We start from the raw sequence: 22,538 nt of genomic DNA, 5'->3' as shown, positions 1-22,538 counted from the left end.
AAATCCATAAAGCTTCAATTTCGATTTGATTTAAAAAGGTTGTTTAGGACATGTGGGAACAACAACAAAACAAAACTATTTTTTTTAAATAAAACAAAAAGACAAACAAACACAACAAAGCAAAAAAAAAAAGTAATTGAACAAATAATGGCCCGACAACCCGCAAAAGGAGCTTGTGCTGTAATTATTTCTAAAATAATTTAAAAAAAAATTCTAAATTCATAATAATTATAAGGAATGAAAACATTTATTAGAGTTTTAAAAAGTAAATTTTGGTTATTTTTATTTTCAATTATTTTTAGGGGGCTTCATTTGTGGCCAGGCATCGCTTGCAAAGCAGCAACTGGGCTGGTAAAACAAACAAACAAACAAACAAACAAACTGATCCCAGATCTTGTTTACATTCCACATAAAGCGTTTCCTTTGTTGTATCTCTATTCTTCCGCTTGCAGCATCTAACGCACATGAAACCCGTTTCCCAGGAAACGACACACCGAATCTCAGCCGACGCTCGCTTGTTTACACGACAACGTTTCAACTGAAAACAAACATTTATTTCAGTTTTCAATACAGAACGGTGTTGGCGGCCTGGCATGCCGACGACATCGTTTCCATGTAAATGGACGTAGTTATCAATACGTTGCTATGGAAACGTTTCTGGAACCAAAAACGCAAAGAGAGACGAGTTTTCTCTTGAAGCTTCAGACTTTCTTGTGTTTGTTTGTTTTACCCAGAATCCCCCTCTGCTCTGATACGCAGCCGGCGAAGTGAAGATGAACGACAAAACTGCTGTAAAGAGAAGTCAAAGCTGCTTTTCTCAGTGGAGGAAAAAAACAACGACGACGGGTGGTGAGGAGCAGAATGAAAAAGCTCGTCTAGTAAAAGCTTAGTCAGCACGCTCACTCTAAAAAGCCCAAATAAAAAACAAACAAACAAACAAAAAAAACAAAACCTCCTTTGAAATAATGAAATGGCAGCAGTGAGAGACCAACACCGAGAAACAGCGAATAATTAATCCTGTTAGAGCTGAATGACTTCTTGACCTCGGAAATTAACTTCTAACCTCTTAATCCTCCATTTATCTCCATGTAATTATTCCATAATGGCAGATGATGAGTGAAAAGACTCAGGGTAACACTTTAACAGTGGATTATTAAAAAAAGCAGGACATCACTGTGGAATATGTTTTCCTGTTTCCTCTCACTAATGGAGTCTCCTCATTTCTCATGCATCGATGGAATCTAATCTAAAAGTAATTTTTAACCTGTTTTTATGTGTTTTCTCATTCGGGGTCCCGAGCACATGTTTGGATGCTTTATGTTTTTGTTGTTCAGGTTTTAAAAGTGTTAATGCTAACCGCAGTCCTGCAAACATGGACTCTGAGCGTGCAGGTTTGTCTGATGGACTTCCTTGACTTACTGTACTAATTGTTAAAATAAATACGAGGGGTGGTTAGTTCCCTTTAGTTTTCACGTCGGTGTCAGACACATTGTGTTCAAAGTGTTATTTCCCCAATTCAGCCTTGGTCCTGAGTTCCAGAGTAAAAGTCCCTCCAGCGACTCTAATGAGAACAGGCTGCTTCATTTAACAGGGACACCAGTTAATCCAAAACACCGGTACAATGCACTACTAGCTCCTTCTAACCGTTACAGTTTTTCATATTAAACCAAATGTACTCATTTTATGAGTGAGGCAAGGCGCCACTACCAGAGGGAGGGGTTATTTCCCCTCATGATGTCATGAAGGGAAAACTAAAAAGTGGAGCGGGTGAGGTAGATGACTGACTTTCTTCACTTCTGGGGCCTCATACAGGCTGTGGGGACAAATAGTACCGTTAGAAGACCATTGGAAAGTAAATTTTGTATAATATTATGTCTTTAATATAACTTGATCAGTCTCTAGAAAAAAAAAGAAGTTAGTTGGGAAAGACCCCCGACCAGCTCGGGGGGATGGATGGATGGATGGATGGATGGATGGATGGATGGATGGATGGATGGATGGATGGATGGATGGGAAACCCATTTGCGTGTCAATCATGTGAAAATGCATCGTTTTCGCTGCTTTTTTAAAAAAAAATTTTTAAGGTATCTTATTTTGGTTGTGTTTGTCTGAGATCAGGAAAAGTCTTGGACCCGTGCACGATCTCTAGTTCTGGGCTCCGGGTTGGAAACCCGTCCTCAACTACCTTGCTCTCTACTGTTCCTCCCTCTCTTTGCCATGAGAGCAACCTTTTCAAGACCGGTTCTTTAGACGCAGGACTCTGCATGACGTTTCTTCTAGTTACAAGAGACTTTTACACTTTTGACTCTCTGCTGCTCATGTGGGAATCCCTTGACTTCTCACTTCTTTATTGGCTTTCTCACACTAAAGCACCTTAAGACAACAGTGTGAGGTTGCTATATATTTTCGTTTTGCACTGCCAGTCAGAGCCGCTTCACATTTCCCTGGATGTTTCTAAAACAACATTCTCTTCTAAATGAACTGGCACGTTTGCTTCGTGTGACAAAGCAAGAATCTGTGGTAACATTTAAAGAAACGCACCAAATTCCAACTGTATGTATAGTAGTTCAACACTTCAGGTGTGACTGGGATGGAAAGATACTGTATTTTCGTAGTAAAACTGGATGAAAATATTGTGTTAAGCTTCTCTTAGCACATGAGGATGATCCTTCTCAACAGCTGAATCATGTTGACAGCTTGAAAGTGGCTCTGCGTTTCATTTAGACAGTTCCTGCATGAGAAGTGATCATCAGTGTATCTCAGCAACACCTTACCATAGTACGATTAGAACATCCACCAAACAGACACTTTTTAAAGGTCCTATATTTTGCAAAATATCACTTTATATAATTTTTTCTAACAGTACGATGTGTCCCTGTATGAAGCCCCAGAAGTTAGAAAGTCTGTCACCTCCCTCACTTGCTCTAATCTTTAGTGAATGTGTGCTTATTTGGGGAAATCAGAGTTTTCCCTTGATGACATCATGAGGGGGAAAAAAAAAACCTCCCTCTGGTAGTAGATCCTCACTTCAACCCTCCCACAGGTAGATAAAAACTTACAAAGATTATTGATATACTGAAAAAATTCTGTATCAATTGAAAAAAAAAAAAAAGTAAGTTTGCAGGAGCTAGCGTTAGCTACTTGCAAGTAATTGTAACGCGTACGACCAAACTAAGTAAAATATTCAGACACAATATTTTTAACTCGTGTTTATACTAGTCATAACGCTACATACACCAAAACAACATTCGCGCATTGTGCCGGTGTTTCGGATGAACTGGTTTCCTTGTTAAATGGTGATGGACTTCTTTTAGCGTCCATCGTCGCTGGTAACAGCAGATGATTTCTGTCGGGTTTTTAGCGTCTGTTATTAGCAGCAAGAAAGGGACGCTAAAGGGTCACCAGTTAACAGGGAAACCACTTCATCTGAAACACCGGGAAGCTCTTCTGTCTGGAGTCATCGTGGTCAGACACCGTCATAAACGGCCTGTTCTCCGCAGAGTCACCAGAGGGACATTTAGACTGGAAATCAGGACCGAGGCTGATTTTGGGAAAAATCTATGAACACGATGTTGTTGAATCTCTGACACCAACGTGAAATTGTTGAAAAGTTGTACAATATGGGACCTTGAATAAGGAAGTCCTCACTCATCCAACAGGAAGTTGGTGGCACTCTGTTGTATCCAGCTTTTTTCACCCGCTCTGAGGCGTTTGCCACCTTCCCCGAGCGCCGTCACTGCCTGATGTGTTGGCTATGTAAAAAGGTCGAGCTCTGCAGAACCCTGATGAACCATTCATCTGAAGTATGTGTGTTCGGAGACGTGTACAATACGCAGCAGCAGGGTCAGGGACCACTGCAGTGCAGCATATTTGAACTTCAGGCTGTGAATCAACCTTCCTGATCAACACATCATTCAGGAACTTGTGAAGCTTAATTACATATTAAAGAAATTGACCGCGAAATATAGCCTGAGGTCAGTATACCCCTTCTAGTTATACGCTCAAACACACTCCTGTTATGACTCTACCTCCTGGATACGTCCTTCTTTTCAGTCCACTTGATGTTTGCATGCTTTATTTACTCAGTACTTGTACTCGGTGCCCTGCAGTCATCGGCTGGCTCGCTTACAAAAGTCTGTAATTCACTCTGAAATGAGCTTGGCTCTGAAAACCGAGACAATCGTCTCTTCACATATGACTAATGTTGGCTTGAGTGATGTGCCGCCTTATTTGTTTTTGTTGTGGATGAAGCGTTCACCCTATTAGTCAGCTGGCAGGAAATCATTCGAAATTCACACATACAGTTTTAATTTGAGGAGGAAGAAAAAACCAAAACCCTAATCCTTCTAGTTTTAGCTTTTTATTCATCTGAAAACAAACCAACTGTCATTACAGCTAAAATGTGAATACTCTCAATTTACTGCTACTATCTATCTATCTATCTATCTATCTATAGTCATATATAAGTCAAGTCAAATCAAATCAAATGTCTAAAAGTGATGATATAAGTTGACAAACTGCTCCATGTAGTGGAGCAGAAACGATCACAGGAGAAATGTTATGCAGTATATCTTCAACAAAGAACTTTGCTTTGTCTAGATAAGTCAGATCGTCGTCGTGGTGTTACGATCTGGTCGTTTCAGGAGGAGTTTCATTCCCTCCTGGAAACTCCTTCACACATTTTGTCTTTTTTGTTTCACTGAGTTTCAGCAGGACCAAAACTCCTCATGGAAGTGAGTGAAGACAGCAGCTGGGACGTCGTGTGCAGGACGGAGGGCCCGTTTCACACGCCAACCGTTTCTAGTGAAAATGCAAAACGGTGCTCGGAGCCACTGAATGAAAATGCACATTTTTAAAAACACCTCCCAAGGTGGTACTTTTTTGAAAACGCTCGTGAAGTGATCGACAGTGAGACTTTCTGGAAAACACTCGGGCCAAATAGACGGCTGGAAAGCTGCAATGGTTCTTCTGCACATGCTCAGTAGCTGGACAATAACAACAATGGCAGCCTTCAGCGTGACGGGACTTCCTCAGGAAAACGCTAAATGAACAGTATCCATTTTCACAATACTGACGTGTATATATCTGAGGTTATTGGGCTCAGCAGACACCAAAGAGTTCTGCCCAGCAATACCAGTTTGTGCCACCAGATGGTGTTGTGAGTCATGCTTACATTTTAGGCCACTTCAAGTAAAAACAAAACTTTCGTTGTGTTTTGAGGATCCGTTTAAACAACAAAAGTGAAATCAACTTTATGAAACTGCCAGTAGTAACTAGTAGTTGTGCACATGCTCAGTTGAGGCGATGAGAACAATGTTTCCTCTGTGGTGTCACGACTCCCAGTCCATATTCTCCTGGAACCTGGTACTTTTATTTTGACAGTCACTGTAATAACAATCCAACTTGGTGGTCTGTCCACCAGAATATCCTCCCATTGTTAATGTTTAGAGCTCATTGTTCTCTGCTGTGTGTGTGTGTGTGTGTGTGTGTGTGTGTGTGTGTGTGTGTGTGTGTGTGTGTGTGTGTGTGTGTGTGTGTGTGTGTGTGTGTGTGTGTGTGTGTGTGTGCTTTCATTGCTAAAACAACCAACAGCACCAACTAGCGGCCCGGCATGGTAACTACATTGTTTTCAGTGTTTCTGTCTTTGGTGTGTAATCGTTTTCAAAACGTTGTCGCATAAACGTGAAACTTTTCTGAAATGAAAACGACACATTTTCAGCTGATACGTTGTCGAATGGACGAGGCCAGAAGTACCTCATTATGTAATAATGTAATACATTCTCACCTCATTATGTAATAATGTGAAACATTCTCACCTCATTATGTAATAATGTGATACATTCTCACCTCATTATGTAATAATGTGATACATTCTCACCTCATTATGTAATAATGTAATACATTCTCACCTCATTATGTAATAATGTGAAACATTCTCACCTCATTATGTAATAATGTAATACATTCTCACCTCATTATGTAATAATGTGATACATTCTCACCTCATTATGTAATAATGTGATACATTCTCACCTCATTATGTAATAATGTAATACATTCTCACCTCATTATGTAATAATGTAATACATTTTCATCTCATTATGTAATAATCTGCCGCATTTTGTAATAACTTGTTAAATATTGTAACAGTTATTACAAAGTGCTGGTTAAATGATTAAATGCGCTCAGTGGCAATAACAATCTGGTTTCACTTAAAATCTCGTGTCATTTCTTCAAGAAAATAGAAATGTCTGGTGGAAACACTGATTGGCTTGTAACTTTAAAAATCTACCAGCCGCAATGGCAGGTGATTTAAAAAGTTCAACCTGATTTAGATCCTGAGTTCTACCACTGATAAGTTGGCAGAACATGAGCAAAAGCCAAGAGTGACATAAAATTCGAGTCCAACTGAATCTGAATTTTTTTCATTATTAAACATAAAACCATGTATACAGAAAAAGGGCAAAATGTTTTACATAATGCAGCAAATTATTACATAAAAAAAAAGGAAAGGACTCGCATTGTAATAAATGTTGAAATATGTAACCAGTTATTACATAATGAGTTGAACATTATTATTATTATTACATAATGCGGCGCTACAGGGCCTCTGACTGGCCTCTTTGTTTTTAATTATTTAGCCACAGACGAACAGAAGAGTGAGTTTGGATGGAAGCAGGAGGGTTTCTCACCAGAACCACCACGGGGTCGTGCAGCGGGCCGTCGGTGTGCAGAGTCTCCACGTCCTCCTCCATGATGTAGTGCCACTCCACGCCCAGGTCGATGAAGCTCCGGGACCGGACCTCCTCCCCCTTCCCGTTGAGGATGTAGTGCCCCGTGGCCTGGTTCTTGACGGCTGCAATCAGCGGCGTGTTAGGAGGCGCCGACGCAGCTCAAACGCCGTCGCTTCATCAACGACAAAGAGGCCTGAATAATTCAGATTTCCTCCCCACCTCACCTCCTGCCTCTCACTCGGCAGCCTGGTTACCAGACATACCTGACACAGTCACGTTCGTCTCTGAGGACAACATGAGAATGAAAAGAAAGTAAAGAAAGAAGTCCTCTGGTATTTTAAGTCACTCAAGCAATACGAAAACTAGATCTTCTGTTTGTGTCCTGAAGAATTCATTTCAATAAAAACTTGTTGGAATTAGTTTGTTTTCTGTGTGTAATTTTCATAAATGATTAATGCAACATAATTATCGAACTTTGTTTGGAATATTCTGATGAAGATTCTTACATTACAAGGGAATTTTCATGATTTTCAGATTTTTTGTTTCTTTTTTATTTGCAGCTGTTAATTTTTTCCTTCTCAATGGATTATAAATACATATAATAGCTGCAATTTCTCACTTGTGGAACTAAAAGTTAATCTACTGTAAAAAACTATGTATTTTGAAATATTCTTTTCTTTAAAAATCTTTTTTGGTTTCCTGACATTTCTTTGCAGTACAACATCGGATATTTGCAGGAGGATAAAATGCTAAACTAACAAGATCCATTTTCACTATAATGACATATATGTATTTTGAAGCTGTCAGCAAATTTTGCCGAAGATTACCAATTTCTACCACCAGATGGTGTCGTGAGTCATGCTCACATTTTAGGCCGTTTTTTTTTTGGGTTTTTTTGAGAGTTTCACAATTCTCTTGGTGATCTGGCTGGATTGGAGCCTCCTCATTGGCCAGTTTTGGATTTATGTTTCACACCTTATATTCAACTTTACGTTCAGCGACAGTTAAAACAAGTATTAGCGCCTCTCGCCTCGCAGGCGGGTGAGAAAAGTTATCCAACTTCCAGCACAAAGTTATGAATTCATCAAACCGAACAAACTTGTAGGATTTTAACATCTGCTCTGACGAAGTCGGTGTTCTGAGGGAAAACGACATGAACAGTGACTAAAACCTGTTCATCGCCAACGTCTTCCTCAGCATCTGCAGTTTGACTTGTTGCAGTTATTGTGGACGTTTGACGGCGGACATGCAGAACAGCAGCAGGAGCGAACATCAGTCTCATTGATCCATCGGCGCGCGGCATCACGCCGGTAATGACCTCGGCAGCCGGGATGGATTCTGTTCACTCAACTGAAGATTTTCATCACAAAGCAGATGAAGGTGTTTCACCGTCTTTGTGATGTTTCGGTTTTGGTTCTGGTTGCAGAGCGACTGAATGAAGATGATCACGTACTACGCTCCTCAGGAGGGACGTTTTCCTGTGACATTCACTGAAGAATACTTGAAACGACAGACTTTCCTACATTATGCCCTCCATAAATTGTAAGACACGAATGTAATAAACTTTGGCGTGTGTGTATATATATATATATATATGTAATTACTTGACGTCTGACTTTATCTGAAAAACAAATGAGTCATAAAACAGACATTAGCAAACGAAGCAGATATATTTAGAGTTCAATCAATGGACTCGGGATAAATGATTCTATTATAAAGTTACATTATCTCCTTGTCCTGCCAATTCCTGATATTTCACATTCTATATAGTATATTGGAGTGAGCATCTCACTTCTCTGAACTTTAAACCTTAAAAAAATTCAATTAGATTGGCTTAAAGGGATAATATTATGCTAAACTGACTTCCTACTGGTTTTCTAACAGTACTAATCGTCCCCATACCTGGACTGACGTCCCAGAAGTGAAGACAGTCTGTCCTCTCTGTCCCTGGCTTGTTTCAGGTTTAAAAAGTGTGTTGCTCCAACCAGCCAATCAGAAATCAAACCCTATATAGTGTCATCGGGGGTTTAGCCAATCCCAATCAAGGTAGGCCCTCCCTTTGACTCCTCCCACAATTAGGCAGCTCTGCTCTGGCACATGGCACCACCAGAGGAAGTACTTCCTCCTCTTCCCAAGATGGGCATGTGTGGGCGGAGCCAGTCCAGCTCACACAGACACAGCAGATTCTGAATGCAGCTCCTATGATCCAATATTCAAATGAGGAAAATCAAGGAGGAGCTAGAAACTTAGAATACTGAAGGTTTCTGGACCGACCAGACCAGGAGGAGGAGGAGGACAGGAGGAGGAGGAGGACAGGAGGAGGAGGAGGAGGAGGAGGAGAACAGGAGGAGGAGGAGGAGGAGGAGAACAGGAGGAGGAGGAGAACAGGAGGAGGAGGTGAAGTTTAAAGTCTTGATTTTACGATTTCAAGCAAAAGCGAAAACATTTTGTAGTATTCCGAGTCACTGAAAACGCATCTTTTTGGAAACTGCTCCTGAGGTGGAACTTCTTGAATACGCCTCCACGTTTGAGTGATCAATGTCCACGGATGACAAATATTTGAAACTGATTTGCAGCGAATACCAAAAGTAAACATCCCAAACCAAAGTACTTCCTTCTAAAACACACATCTGACTCCACATTGCCGGTCCGACCTGGAGCGACTCGTTGGCGGTTTCGCAGTAATTGAACCCCGAGCAGGAGATTCGTCTTCCTTCTGCTCATTACCAGACTTGCGAAGTTGCGCGGAGGCCAATTGAGGGCACCCATCAATTATTCGCAGAGTCTCACCGTATCATTTTCACACTAATCAGCGAGGGGCGGCTCCTGGTGATGAAGCGTTGAGACGCAGCTACTTGTGGTTTCCTGACAATTATCCGATAGATGCATTAAATAGTAACTACCTCGACAAAACTGTAATAAAGTAAATACTTTATTCACAAACTGCACATGGAACAGGTTTAAAAACAGGTTGAAAATTACAGTTTAGCTTTTCTTTTTTTTACTGCTGCAGCTTCAAAAGTTGGACCTTCTATATCAGGTATAATTCAGGAGAATTCAAGCTGTTCTGCCAACATTTGACTTCAAATGAGTATTTTCACACTCAGTGTATTTAATAACGTCCAGATCAGGTCCACTTGTGTTTCAAGAAGAAAAAGTTCCTGCTGAATAAACCATCAGCCACTAGTTTCACCTCTTCAATAATCCACCCGACTTTTTGTGACTCTGGAATTTGGAGGTTTTTGCCGCAGTATTACTGAGTTGGTCCGTCTCAGACATTCATACACAAAATAGCCTTCGTTGTCATGGTTACAATAATGACTGTTACTCCTAACCTTGCAATCATTTCTTCGTTCATCCGTCCTGTTTCCTGCTGGCGTCACACGGCCAATAAGGCTCCGCCCACACCGCAGGTCTTGATGCTAAATTCCCATTTTTTTGCTGGGATCCAATTTTTTAGTGTGATTATTTGAAACTCCTCCTGCTGTGTGAACATGATTGGACCTGATGTTTTTGGGCTCCAGAGCGCAGTAGATGACGTGAGCTCACGCCGAGCAGCAAGTTATTTATGCAATAAAAACCAACCCAAATCTCAGCCTGTGAAGAATTCACGTTAAAACCGTAACACTGTCATATGTGTACTATAGAAGAAGACAAAAACACACAAATACAGGAAATAAACAAAGTTAAAAGGTAAGAGAGTTTGATTCCTCCATTGGGGGATACCTGCCATATCTGGCAACACGTCAGCGTGTTGATCCATTTTCCAGCGGTTGTTAAAACCAAGCGACAGAATCTAGACAACTCCGGCACTTATCAGTGACGTCGATCATAAGTTAATTGTTTACTGAATTTAGCAAATTACTCCAAGAAATTGAAAGACAGGGAACCGGTTCTCAAAAAAACAATCCGTTTCCAATTCCCATCCTGAGTAAGGATGCACGATATCATCGGCACGTTATCGCTATTGGACGATATTTGCCTAAAAAGTAGCCGTGGAATATCAGCCATCTTGTCCATAATTAAAACTCGTGTTCAAATCCTCCTGTTTGAAGGATCTTTCTAGCAGGTGGGGGGAAAAGATCAAAAGGCCAGAACTTCCTTGAAAAATCCTTGAACGTCACAAAGTCTGTGTAAACTGATGTGTGAACGGAGCCTAATCATAACGTTTCTGCAGTAAAAGCTGCAGTACGAGCAACACGCTCTGTGTGGCGCTGTTATCACTCCTCTACACCACAGCATCGGATCACAATTACGTCTAATGATGTGAAAATCTAGAAAAGTCTGCTTGCTTTGCTGCATGAAAGAATACCTTCAACTTGCAAAGCAAACGTGAGAGAACAATCACCGCTGCTGCATAAAGGTCTTCGCTCTGCGGTTCTGCACAAAATAATGATGCTTTTTACAGCACAGTTTTTCTTCTTTATTTTCCATCTTGGAAATGAAAAAAGAGAGAGAAATGGGAGCGACCGATAATCTAGCGACCTTCCTTTATAGATGAATGAATAATGGATATGCAATTAGAAGTTTTCTCGGCCTGGATCGTGACAACAGCACGATCCCATTAGTCTCTCGGGGAAACCCGGGGAGGACAGCAAGGGAGAATAATGTCTGGGGTTGGTGGTAGTCTCTGGCCACGGTTACTCGTCGCCGGCTTATTTCCAAAAATGATATTTCTCCCCTCTCTGTTTTCAAAATATTACAAACCTTGCATAAAAACCTTGTTAAAATCTACTTTGAGCATACCCAGCCTATAGGGGGCAGTGTAACAAGAAGCATAAAGCCATGACAGCCAATCAGAATCCTGGAAAATACACAACAACAAATGGCAGGCACCGCGCGGCGACCTCATTCAATGGCGCAGCCAGCAGGAAACATGGCGGCCAAGCGACTGGAACGTTTGGGCGACGTGAACGTTCCAATGAACCGGAGCTAAAAGACCCTAACGCTAACGCTAACGCTAACCCTAACCCCAACCCCAACCCCAACCCCAACCCTAACCCTAACCCCAACCCTAACGCTAACCCTAACCCTAACCCTAACCCCAACCCCAACCCTAACGCTAACGCTAACCCCAACCCTAACCCTAACCTCTCGGTTCGTTTACAAACGATCTTTCTGGTGGGCGGGATGAGAAGACGTGACATAGAGCGCAATGCATTCTGGGTAGTAAACAAACAAAGATAACCGCACGAATCAGAAGAAGCAGAGACAAAAAGTTGGAGAATATCTCGCAGGCCGACGTGGAGTAGAGAGAAGGAAGTAGAAAGGAGGAAGTAGAGAGGAAGAAGTAGAGAGGAGGAAGTAGAGAAGAAGTAGAGAAGAAGAAGTAGAGAGGAGAAAGTAGAGAGGAGGAAGTAGAGAGGAGGAAGTAGAGAGGAAGAAGTTGAGAGGAAGAAGTTGAGAGGAGGAAGTAGAGAGGAAGAAGTTGAGAGGAGAATGTAGAGAGGAGGAAGTAGAGAGGAAGAAGTAGAGAGGAGGAAGTAGAGAGGAGGAAGTAGAGAGGAAGAAGTTGAGAGGAGAATGTAGAGGAGGAAGTAGAGAATAAGAAGTAGAGAGGAGGAAGTAGAGAGGAGGAAGTAGAGAGGAAGAAGTTGAGAGGAGAATGTAGAGAGGAGGAAGTAGAGAATAAGAAGTAGAGAGGAGGAAGTAGAGAAGAAGTAGAGAAGAAGAAGTAGAGAGGAGAAAGTAGAGAGGAAGAAGTTGAGAGGAGGAAGTAGAGGAAGAAGTAGAGAGGAGAATGTAGAGAGGAGGAAGTAGAGAAGAAGAAGTAGAGAAGAAGTAGAGAAGAAGAAGTAGAGAAGAGGAAGTAGAGAGGAGGAAGTAGAGAGGAAGAAGTAGAGAAGAAGAAGTAGAGAAGAGGAAGTAGAGAAGAGGAAGTAGAGAGGAGGAAGTAGAGGAGGAAGTAGAGAAGAGGAAGTAGAGAAGAGGAAGTAGAGAGGAGGAAGTAGAGGAGGAAGTAGAGAAGAGGAAGTAGAGAAGAGGAAGTAGAGAGGAGGAAGTAGAGGAGGAAGTAGAGAAGAAGACTCCTTGATATCTGGTGTGAAGACGATCCATCATGGTGGTCTGTGGCGACCCATTAGCCCGGACCAGAGGACCATTTTGCACTAAAACTGTGTGCGTGAGGGGAAAAGTGGATTTGAAGGTTTATTAGTTTGTTTTGAAGGATTAAAGAGGTGAGCACGCTTCTTTTATTCTGCTGTGCTGCTGCTGCTGATTCATGAGGATTTGTGGCCTTATGGGGTAAAAGGTGGTAAATATTTATTGTATTTGTCTTTGTAGGTTTTTCTGTCCTGAAAGTTTAGTGGAATTTGATGAGTGGATAAATTAGCAGTGAGTACTGAAACATGGCAGAGAGAGAGAGAGAGAGAGAGAGCTACGCTCCATACCGGCTGATTGTCCGTGGCTCTTTAACGCAGAGTCATCATTCTTTTATTAAACATTTAGGTTAATTGATTGTTTGTGTTCACGTGATATTATTGGCCCGTTTAATTAAAAGGTGCTTTTAAAAATAAAAGTATTCCGTGACATTTTTGTCTCTGTGTTGCCGCTGGAACAACAGGCAGCCTGTGTTCTGAGACCTAATGATATAAGCACTGGCCACGAGCTAATTAGCCTAGCCACCGCGGGCTAAAGCGGCAGGACGTCCTCTTTGGGTTTGGACCAATCAATGAGCTGCGTTTCTTCTTCACTGGTCAGTGTTTGTTTCAGGCGACAGCGCCCCCAAACCCAAAGGGGTGAAACCTCCCCCCTCCCTCCCAGGGGAACCGAGTCCCGGACTGAGAGGGACCCTCGGTCTCTCAGGTAAACCCGTAAAGATCATGAGGAGGTAAGAAGATCTTCTTTCATGTGTAGATTCACTTACCAAGAATTTGAGGGGAGGCCTCATGTTCTTGGATGATCACATGTCTAGCTCCATCAGGAATGAGAAACATCTTAAGGAAACCTTCGGCAAGATTGAAGCAGCAGCAGAAGAAGAATAGGGAGGGGGAGGGGGAGGGGGAGGGGGAGGGGGAGGGGGAGGGGGGGTTAAGGGGGGAGAAATAGAAAACACATACAGGTAAGTTAAGCAGATACAAAAGGAATCTATCGGTTTGCAGAGGCGGACATCGTCGATACACTTTGCTCCAAAAAGACATTTGAAGAAGTTTCAGGCAAGAAGGAAACAGATCGGCGTTCCTCCTCGCCGCGGGGAGGAGCCATCGTGAAACAGCTTCGTTCACATCCCACGACTTTGTCTCGGGAAAAGACAAAAACCTGCGACTCAAGTTCTGGAGTTCCTACATGACGGCGGTGTGTGTGTGTGTGTGTGTGTGTGTGTGTGTGCGGGATGTGAACGAGCTCGTGTTTCAAACAGGAAGGTTGGCGGCCGCTTTCCAGCAAAGTGGACCCCTGCTGAGATGTCCACCTCCTACAAACCGTCTTCCACTCACCCAGCACATTCCTAGAATCCTCCGTCTCGTTCAAAAAGACGTTTCGAGCTCCTTTGGGCAAAGAGAAGGCTCCTCGGGTCTTCCCTTGGGAATGAAACAGAGCAGTTAGTCAGTGTTTCCTCTTCCTCCTCGGGGGGGGGGGGGGGGGGGGGGGGGGGGGGGGGGGTTGGGTGTCCTGAGCAGAGAGAGAGGGGCATCATGGGAGTTCAGGCTGGAAGAGCAGGCAGGTTGTAGCCGGCGGGGGTGGCGCCCGCCACTCAGCGGAGGTAAACTGTCGCGGGGTAATTACCCACCCTGACCTGTGACTGGCAGGCTGAGTTCTGGGACAGACGCATCGATGTGGCCGACTACCACGTCTACAAAGAGTGACAACAGGTTGGGCGAGCGGCGGATGGCGAGCGGCGGGCAGCGAGCGGCGGGCAGCGAGCGGCGAGCGGCGAGCGGTGCTCACAGCGTGACGTCTCGACAGACAGGAGCTGCAATTTGAGTGTCTCTAGAGCAGTTTAGCTCCGGTCAAACAACATTCTGAGCTCCGGAGGGAAGCTTCAGGGCCGGAGACACTTTGGTTTGTTTTCTGGGCTTTTTAAGGCGTTTCAGACGCAAAAATGTTCAAACGATGTGAAGGAGTGGGTTTATTATATCCAAAACATGGACAAACGTCTCCTGGACAAACGTCTCCTGGACAAACGTGTCCTGGACAAACGTGTCCTGTGGACGAAGCTGAGCGACAGAAAACACAAACTCATAACGGAGTAGCGTCTCCTATAATCTAAACGCTGGCCCAACCGAGCAACAGCAACTGACGGGGGGGGCGGGGCTTAGACCAAAAGCTCATTCGATTCGATGAGGTTTGCTGAAAACAGCAGCAGCTGGCTGACCTGAGGACGGTGTCAAATTACAAGCTCTCGATGCTGCTTGTCGGCAAAGCTCAGCCGCCGATGTTTTGCATTTATTTCACGCTGTAGGTTTCGCACCGTCGGACGGTCGGGGCAAGTCGTGTCTGCTGATGCTCACATGTTAATGCACACGAAGGCAGAAATATATTCATGGGGCACGACAGTGGGCTAAATTGCAAATGGCCGATAATAATTTTTCAAATATGACAAAAGGCGACACTCCTTTTCCCTCCAATTGTTTTCATGATTATAATTTTCTTCTTCTTTTTCACATGCCAACGTATGAAATGTTGTTGAAATCACAATTTATTTCAACCTTCTCACACTAGATATTCTTCATATTAGGGACTAAAATATATCAAATAGTGAAAAATACTGAAAAAATATGAAAAAAATAGAAATGTTTGTTTCTCAATAATTAAGTTGCTTTTGTGTATTTAATGATTATCTACCCTGATAACAAATATTCTACTAGATCTACTTAAACAAAGGAAACTTTTGCATAATTTATTTATGTTGATCAAACAAGATAGTTTTTTTGTTTAAACTACTTTTTTTCCAACATGAAAATTAAAATCCAAGTAAAGTAAATGTAAATATCTTCATTCTATCCGTCTGTTTAGGAACACTGATGGCTTATGGGTAATGTGGTATTTGGTGTTTTTGAAATACTGAATGAAACACACTGAAGAGGACAATATTGTTTTTTGTTGTGTGAATTTAAAAAGATTTGTTCACAAAACTAATTCGTTTTCCCCCAAAAATATCTATCTTGTATTTTGAACAAATATTTTAGGTTTCAAAACTCAATATATTTGTGTAAAGATACGACATTTTTATTGTCGATTTCCGAGATTCAATTATGTTAAATCGACCTCTCAGCAGATTGTTTTTGCCAGAGTACATAAGACACACGCAAACTGACGTACGAGCATCAGGAAACCCGTTTGCCCCAAACCAAGATGGCCGACGCGGCGTCACGTACACGAACGGCGGCGACCAAAGTGTGGTTTGGTTCAGTGCTGCTCAGAGCGAAGCTTCCAGGATGCTGATCAATCAGCTCAGATGATCACTTTGTCACAGAAGTCTTTGTCCGGACAGCGAGACGACGAAGCCGGTGTCAAACTACAAGCTTTTGATGCTGCAAACTGTTCAAAGACGCATCCTGGAAGCGAAGGAAAGAGGAAAAGAAGCTAAACTGCTTTAGAGCAACAGGACGGGAGGGAGATGAACAACAGCTGGACTGTTTGGAAAGAAAACTAGAGACAGATACTTTAGGGAGGGAAAAGAAGAAATGAGAAAAAATAAGAATAAAAAGAACAAAAGAAAAAAACAAATGGGAAAAACAAGAAAAAGACACATCAGAAAATGAAAAAGAAGGGAAAAAAAGAAAGATGAAAAATAGAATAAAAAGAAAGAAAAAATAAAAGAAAGAAAAAAGGGAAACAGTGAAGCAATAAAGTAAAAAGGAAAAAAGAAAAGAAAGATGAAAAAGAAAAGAAAAAATAAGAAAAAGAAAGAAAAAGGGAAATAAGACATACGAAAATGAAAAAATAGAGGAAAAAAAAGAAACGGGGAAAAAAGAAAAGAAAGATGAAAAAGAATAATTAAAAAAAATGAATAAAAGAAAGAAAAAAAGGAAATAATGAAGCAACAAGAGAAAGGGGGAAGAAAAGAGGCATAAGAAAAAGAAAGAAAGATATTTTAGTGGTAAAAAGAAAGAGTAGTGATCCAGTTCGGTTCTGGACAGGAAGTTCCTCCAATCATCTGCAGGTTTGATTCACAGAACCTGTTTTTGTTTTGGATTGTACGGCTGTGGAAGCAAAGAAAACACACACACAGACGACACACACATATAAAACGTGTAGAGGTGGAACCAATAGAGTTCATTAGTGACAGAGCAGCGGGGGAAACAGCTGGAACCTCTGGTCTCCAGTCGGCTACAGCGTTAGGCATCCATCTGCTCTACAAGCCACAAACGCCACAGACGAGCTTCGCAGGGGAATTCAGTGACGCTGGATACTTGCATATTGTGTTTTCCAATACTGGACTTTCTTTTTGGGCTCTCTTGCTCAACTGTTTCCCTGTTGAAAGAGGCGAGTGGTTAGAACAGGAGCCACGTGACAGAGGCCACCGAGGATCCAGCACTGAGGATCCAGCAGCGAGGATCCAGCACTGAGGATCCAGCAGCGAGGATCCAGCACCGAGGATCCAGCACCGAGGATCCAGCACCGAGGATCCAGCACCGAGGATCCAGCAGCGAGGATCCAGCACTGAGGATCCAGCACTGAGGATCCAGCACTGAGGATCCAGCAGCGAGGATCCAGCACTGAGGATCCAGCACCGAGGATCCAGCACTGAGGATCCAGCACTGAGGATCCAGCAGCGAGGATCCAGCACCGAGGATCCAGCAGCGAGGATCCAGCACTGAGGATCCAGCACCGAGGATCCAGCAGCGAGGATCCAGCAGCGAGGATCCAGCACAGTCACAACAAAAGCCCCGTTTCCACAGAGCCCCTTGGTGCCGGTACGGGTCAGGTCGGAACCGGTTGTTGTGCGTTTCCACTGACTCAGAACCGTTACCAACCGGTACCATTGGTAACCATTTCTCACTACCCCTCCACTTGGGGTACCAGGCACAATGTGCCGGATATGAGGGGGAGGAGCTTCAACACTGCCGTCTGCTCATTGGTCCGTCACAACCGCTGTTCCCAGCAAGCAGACATTTCCAATCAGTTCTTCTGCAGGAATCAGGAAACTTTTTTGAAAATGTCGTCCCGTTATGGCGTCACATCCTGCATGATTACGCAACCGTTCATAACCCCGCCTACATTTCAAACCGAACCCCGTGTAATGGAAACGCGGCACTGATACGGGTCTGGTTACAGATAGCCGAACCCCACCTGACCGGCACCGGTACCAAGGGGCACTGTGGAAACGGGGCTAAAGTACGTCCTCACGCCGTTTGACGGGGGTGTGGGGGGTGGTGGGGTAGGGGTGGGGTGGTGGGGTAGGGGTGGGGGGGTGGGGTCAAGCATATTTTAGTTCGGGGGCCAAATGAAGTCCAATTTCATTTTGATTGGGTTTAAAGTTTTTCTTTGTTCTGTCAAGAGTATTGATATTTTCACAATTACTACTAAAATTGATTCCAATCTCAACATGAAGACAATTTTAATGAAACCTTCTGGTTCAAAATACAGTGAAATATAGAAAACAACAACTTCTCCTACAGCTGTTGCATTATGGGAGGTTTCTAAAAGTTGCGTCTTGAGTGGCTCCAAGTAACGTCGTCGTGTAAACAGACAACTCCAAAACGCTGTGGAAGTTTTGCATGTTTTTCGTTGATTTTCATCGTCTTGAAAACAGGAACTCAGTGTTTGTCTTCTGTCCTCTACTCTTAAGAAATTTGTTTTTAAAAAAAAACAACTAAGTATGTTTTCTGTGAGATCTTTACAATCGTCTGGTTGGTCGAGCTGGACTGGAGCCTCTTGCAAATAAACTTCCATATCGGCGTTATCAGCATGAACCCCTATTGAATCTACAAAGAGGATTATATAACCCGATATGCATCAATATATTAAAAGGGCGACCTTATTGGTCCTCAGTCGATTCCCAGAGCCGTGCTGAGGCTGTGGCGTGACGCCAGCTGTCGCCTCCATCGAGCGCCGTCCCTCCGCCCTGCAGACTCGGCGATGAGCCGTGAATGTCGATTTGACGAGCGAGCGAACGAGAAGGTTCAGGAACACCCCTGTGATGTCGTGTTGATCTGTCCCCGGATGTCCTGTTATGAAGACTCGTCTATATGACGGCTTCCTTGACATTTTTACTTCATCCTACCTGGTGGAACACGCAGCCTCTCCTGTGGTTACCCTGACATTTGGACAGATCTGAGGCAACGCCGCATTTGGAACGTCGAAAATCACCCTTTATTTTCAAAAGCTGTGCGAGGCTGTTTTCAGCTGCGAGTATTTATTTATTGGTTTATATTTATGTATTTTACCCTTTCGCAAAAAGTGCTGAGCCTATCCAATCGACTGCAATATTAACTAGAACTATTTTATAGATGACAATAATAACAATGGCATGACTTCCTTCACTGGACTGACGTGTATTTATCTGTAGTTAATGGACTCGGCAGACACCGGCAAGTTCTGCCGAGCAATACCAATTTGTACCACCAGATGGTGTCGTGAGTCATGCTTACATTTTAGGCCACGTCTTCAAGTAAAAACACAAAACCTTTGTTGTGTTTTGAGGATCCGTTTAAACAAATGAAAGTGACTGAAGTCAACGTTACGAAAAGCATTTTCACTTGAAACGGTGCAAACAGAGCCGGTCCGGTGAGAAGTGCTGCTTCTCTCGTCTCCGTTGTTCTGTTCATGAAACGATTGGGAACACATCGGTGAATAAAGCATGTGGGCAGCGGAGTTTTTAAATCCGTCACGCGGCTTCCCTGCCTGCGTACAAGTAAATACTCACTAACGTTCGTCCAAAACTGCAAGATACTTCCTGGGAAAATCACTCTGCAGTGATTTGTAGTAAAAAAGTGCAGCAGCCTGCTTTGTGAGGGATTTATTTAGCTTCACGTGTTTTTCTTTAAAGAGTTACGCTTTCTGCTGCTCAGAAAGCAAAATGAGACCATGACAGTCATGCAATAACTCGCCTGCAGGAGGTGTGTGTGTGTGTGTGTGTGTGTGTGTGTGTGTGTGTGTGTGTGTGTGTGTGTGTGTGTGTGTGTGTGTGTGTGTGTGTATTTTACTGATACAAATACATTGACTTGTATAATAAGTACTGTTTCTCTCCTATTTCTTTAAATACAAATCCAATAAAAACTGGTGACTTTCTTTGACAGATTTGGACCATGAACAGCTAAAAAATTGCACCTTATTCTAATTTGCCTTAAAATCTGCACTTTATCTTTTAAATTCTGTCTCTGAAAATCTGCACTCTCACTTTAACTCTTGTTTTCTGTTCATTGTGTGAAATCAGTTTTAAATGTTTTCAGTCTAATGTTGAGCGGCGGACCTCTGGGCCAGCTCACCTTGTCAAAGAGATCTTGATCTCAACGGGTTTTATTTTCCTGGTTGCATAAAGGTTAAATGAAATAAATGTAAAAAAAAAACAAATCCTCCTGAGAACAGATCGTACTGATCGAGGAGATTCTAGAACGAGTGAGAACTCTCTCCTAAAGTTTTGGCTGAAGCTCTTGAGGATACGAACCCTTTCATCCCTACAAGCTACAAAATAAAAGCGGAGCGGCGTTTTCACAGGTCTGGACTCGGGAACGGGTCAAACATCAGGCCGGCGGGTCAGAATCGTCCTGCGGGACGCTCCAATACGACCCCAGCCAGGATGTCGACCAGTTTTATAAAAACACCCAGAATGCAACGGGTGTAGGAGAAGTTCTCCGGACGGTTCTCTGTGTTTGGCGGCAGAAGGTTCCATTAAAATGGACGTTTTGTTCAGATTGATGTCGTCTGCCCCTGAACTGAAATGAGTTTGACGTTTCCGAGTTGAAAAGTGTTTAGATGAAGATTCTCCAGCTTCATCGTTTTTTTCATTGTGGTTTCAGAAAAGTTTACCCAGCAACAGGAGAAACACTGACAAACGATGTAGTTGGCATGCCAGGCCACAGGGTGGCGCTGTTGGGTGGGTTTTTGTTATGAAACAACAACGAAACACAAGGAAAGTTTTCCGTTTGGCTCTCTGTTCTCACACCGAGACATTCTGGGATAAACTCTTCGCTTCCAATCAAATCAAGATATTCTCATTTCTCTCATCGATCTCCTCGACAAACAACTTTTTTGCGATCGTCTGAGCGAAGCGTCTTGAGTTAATGACATCGTGACTGACCACCACTCGCACTTTAACGTTACAGACGAGCGTCAGAGTCTCTTCCTGACACAGTTTAGCACTCATGACTCCGGGGAGATGGTGTGAAGGAGGAGCTCCTACGTTTCAGTAACATGAAAAAGAGATTGACAGGTATGTTCTCTTTTCTTTTATGGAGGCACGGAGGCTTTCGCTACGTCACTTTGACATGTTTTGACTGGATTCATGAGAAGAGTCATGATGAAAGTAATTAACTTTAACAATTAACTTTATTACACCTTTAGTTTGTTACTTTCGTCAACAAATTTACGTTTTCATCTAAGTGTATTTATTCATTGGTTTATATGTATTTTACCAACGTTTCACAAAACCTACTGACCCGAATTCCATGAACTCTTCAGGGATGATTTGTCATCATCCAAAGACCAATCGGTTAGATTTTGGGGCGTTGACAGATAATGGTTTCCTAATGAATCCCAAAAAACTGTGGCCAAACCCTCCCATGCAAAGTGGATGAGAGAGGCACCTCATGGAGGAGATCAGCTTCTGTTGCCATGGAGACGGCCCCCTTGCTCAGTGTTTCACTGTGATGTAGCTACCTGACAGGCTAGTTAGCATTGATATGAGCTAACGGCTATCATGCTAGTGATGCTAACTCTGTTCCACAAGTAAACGTGGCGTTGGCGAAGGTCCGCGCTCTACCGAGTGTAGCTCTAGTTTATCTACTGGGTGTAGCGCCAGTTAATCAGTTTTCTCTCTCTTCTCGTCAGGCGCGTAGGTTTTTACTACAAACGCACCTTTGACATGTTCAGTTCTTGACGTTTCTGATGAAGAATAAATAAGAACAAACTAAAGGCGTAACTGAACCATAAAAGGTTTTTTCAGACGTGACGTGAGCGTCTTTTGTTCTAAAATAGAACCTTTTCCATATAAAAGCCTAAAAAGTTCACAACAACATGTCATGTGGGAGGAACTCTCGTTAGTAGTGACGGTCGTATCTGACAAAGAGAAAAAGGTTGAGGAGAAAGGATCCATGGAGGAGAACTGGTTTTGGGTGATTTCTTACCGGGTTTCTTTGGCGTTCTCGTGAAGGTTCCTTTGACGGTGCGGCAGTGAGAATTGTCTCCACCACAAACCCCGCACTTGTCCTCCAGCTTGGTCGAGCCGATTTCTCTGTCGCAGCCGACTTTCTGGATAAAAGTAGGACGGTAACACTCGTCAGTACGGCTTTATGAGGAAAGAACAAAGTGGCTTGTTTTGTTTTGAACTTGTTTACTCGGACAAACACCGACAACACTGAACCCGAGTTACCGTGATCCACCACGTTACCGTAGCTAGAACCCCGGAGCACAGAGTCACTCATTAGACTAGATTAGAATTTATTCATTCCAATACGGAGACATTTAAGTGTTACAGCTGCAAAAAAGGCCAAAAAATTTAAATAAAATAAATATATACATATATATGTATATATACAAGATAACCTATACAGAAAATGATAAACTCTACAATAAAACATTTTAACGATATACAATGAGCCTATGACTGAAGTACAAATGTCTAAGTGTGCTAAATAAATCAACAAATCAACAAATAAATATCATTATATCATTTCAGTGTTTCTGCTGAAAATGCAAAAACGT

General features: G+C 42.8%; 1 protein-coding gene across 1 annotated transcript in view; it reads right to left on the bottom strand.

Annotated features, from left to right (window-relative positions):
- Window positions 1-22,538, bottom strand: part of adamts3 (ADAM metallopeptidase with thrombospondin type 1 motif, 3) — a gene marked incomplete at both ends in the record, with an annotated part of 156,655 nt that overhangs the window by 16,944 nt on the left and 117,173 nt on the right. The window contains 6 exons of the mRNA XM_080466520.1: window positions 6,693-6,856; window positions 13,600-13,680; window positions 14,168-14,251; window positions 14,467-14,613; window positions 17,115-17,147; window positions 21,962-22,085. Coding sequence (XP_080322646.1) covers window positions 6,693-6,856; window positions 13,600-13,680; window positions 14,168-14,251; window positions 14,467-14,613; window positions 17,115-17,147; window positions 21,962-22,085 — 633 coding nt within the window. The remainder of the gene's footprint in view (window positions 1-6,692; window positions 6,857-13,599; window positions 13,681-14,167; window positions 14,252-14,466; window positions 14,614-17,114; window positions 17,148-21,961; window positions 22,086-22,538) is intronic.

This window comes from Lipophrys pholis (assembly GCF_963383615.2).
Source record: "Lipophrys pholis genome assembly, chromosome: 7".
In the NCBI taxonomy this organism is placed as follows: Eukaryota; Metazoa; Chordata; class Actinopteri; order Blenniiformes; family Blenniidae; genus Lipophrys; species Lipophrys pholis.
Note: the sequence above shows the minus strand (reverse complement) of the source record. Positions and strands in the feature narration are given on the sequence as shown.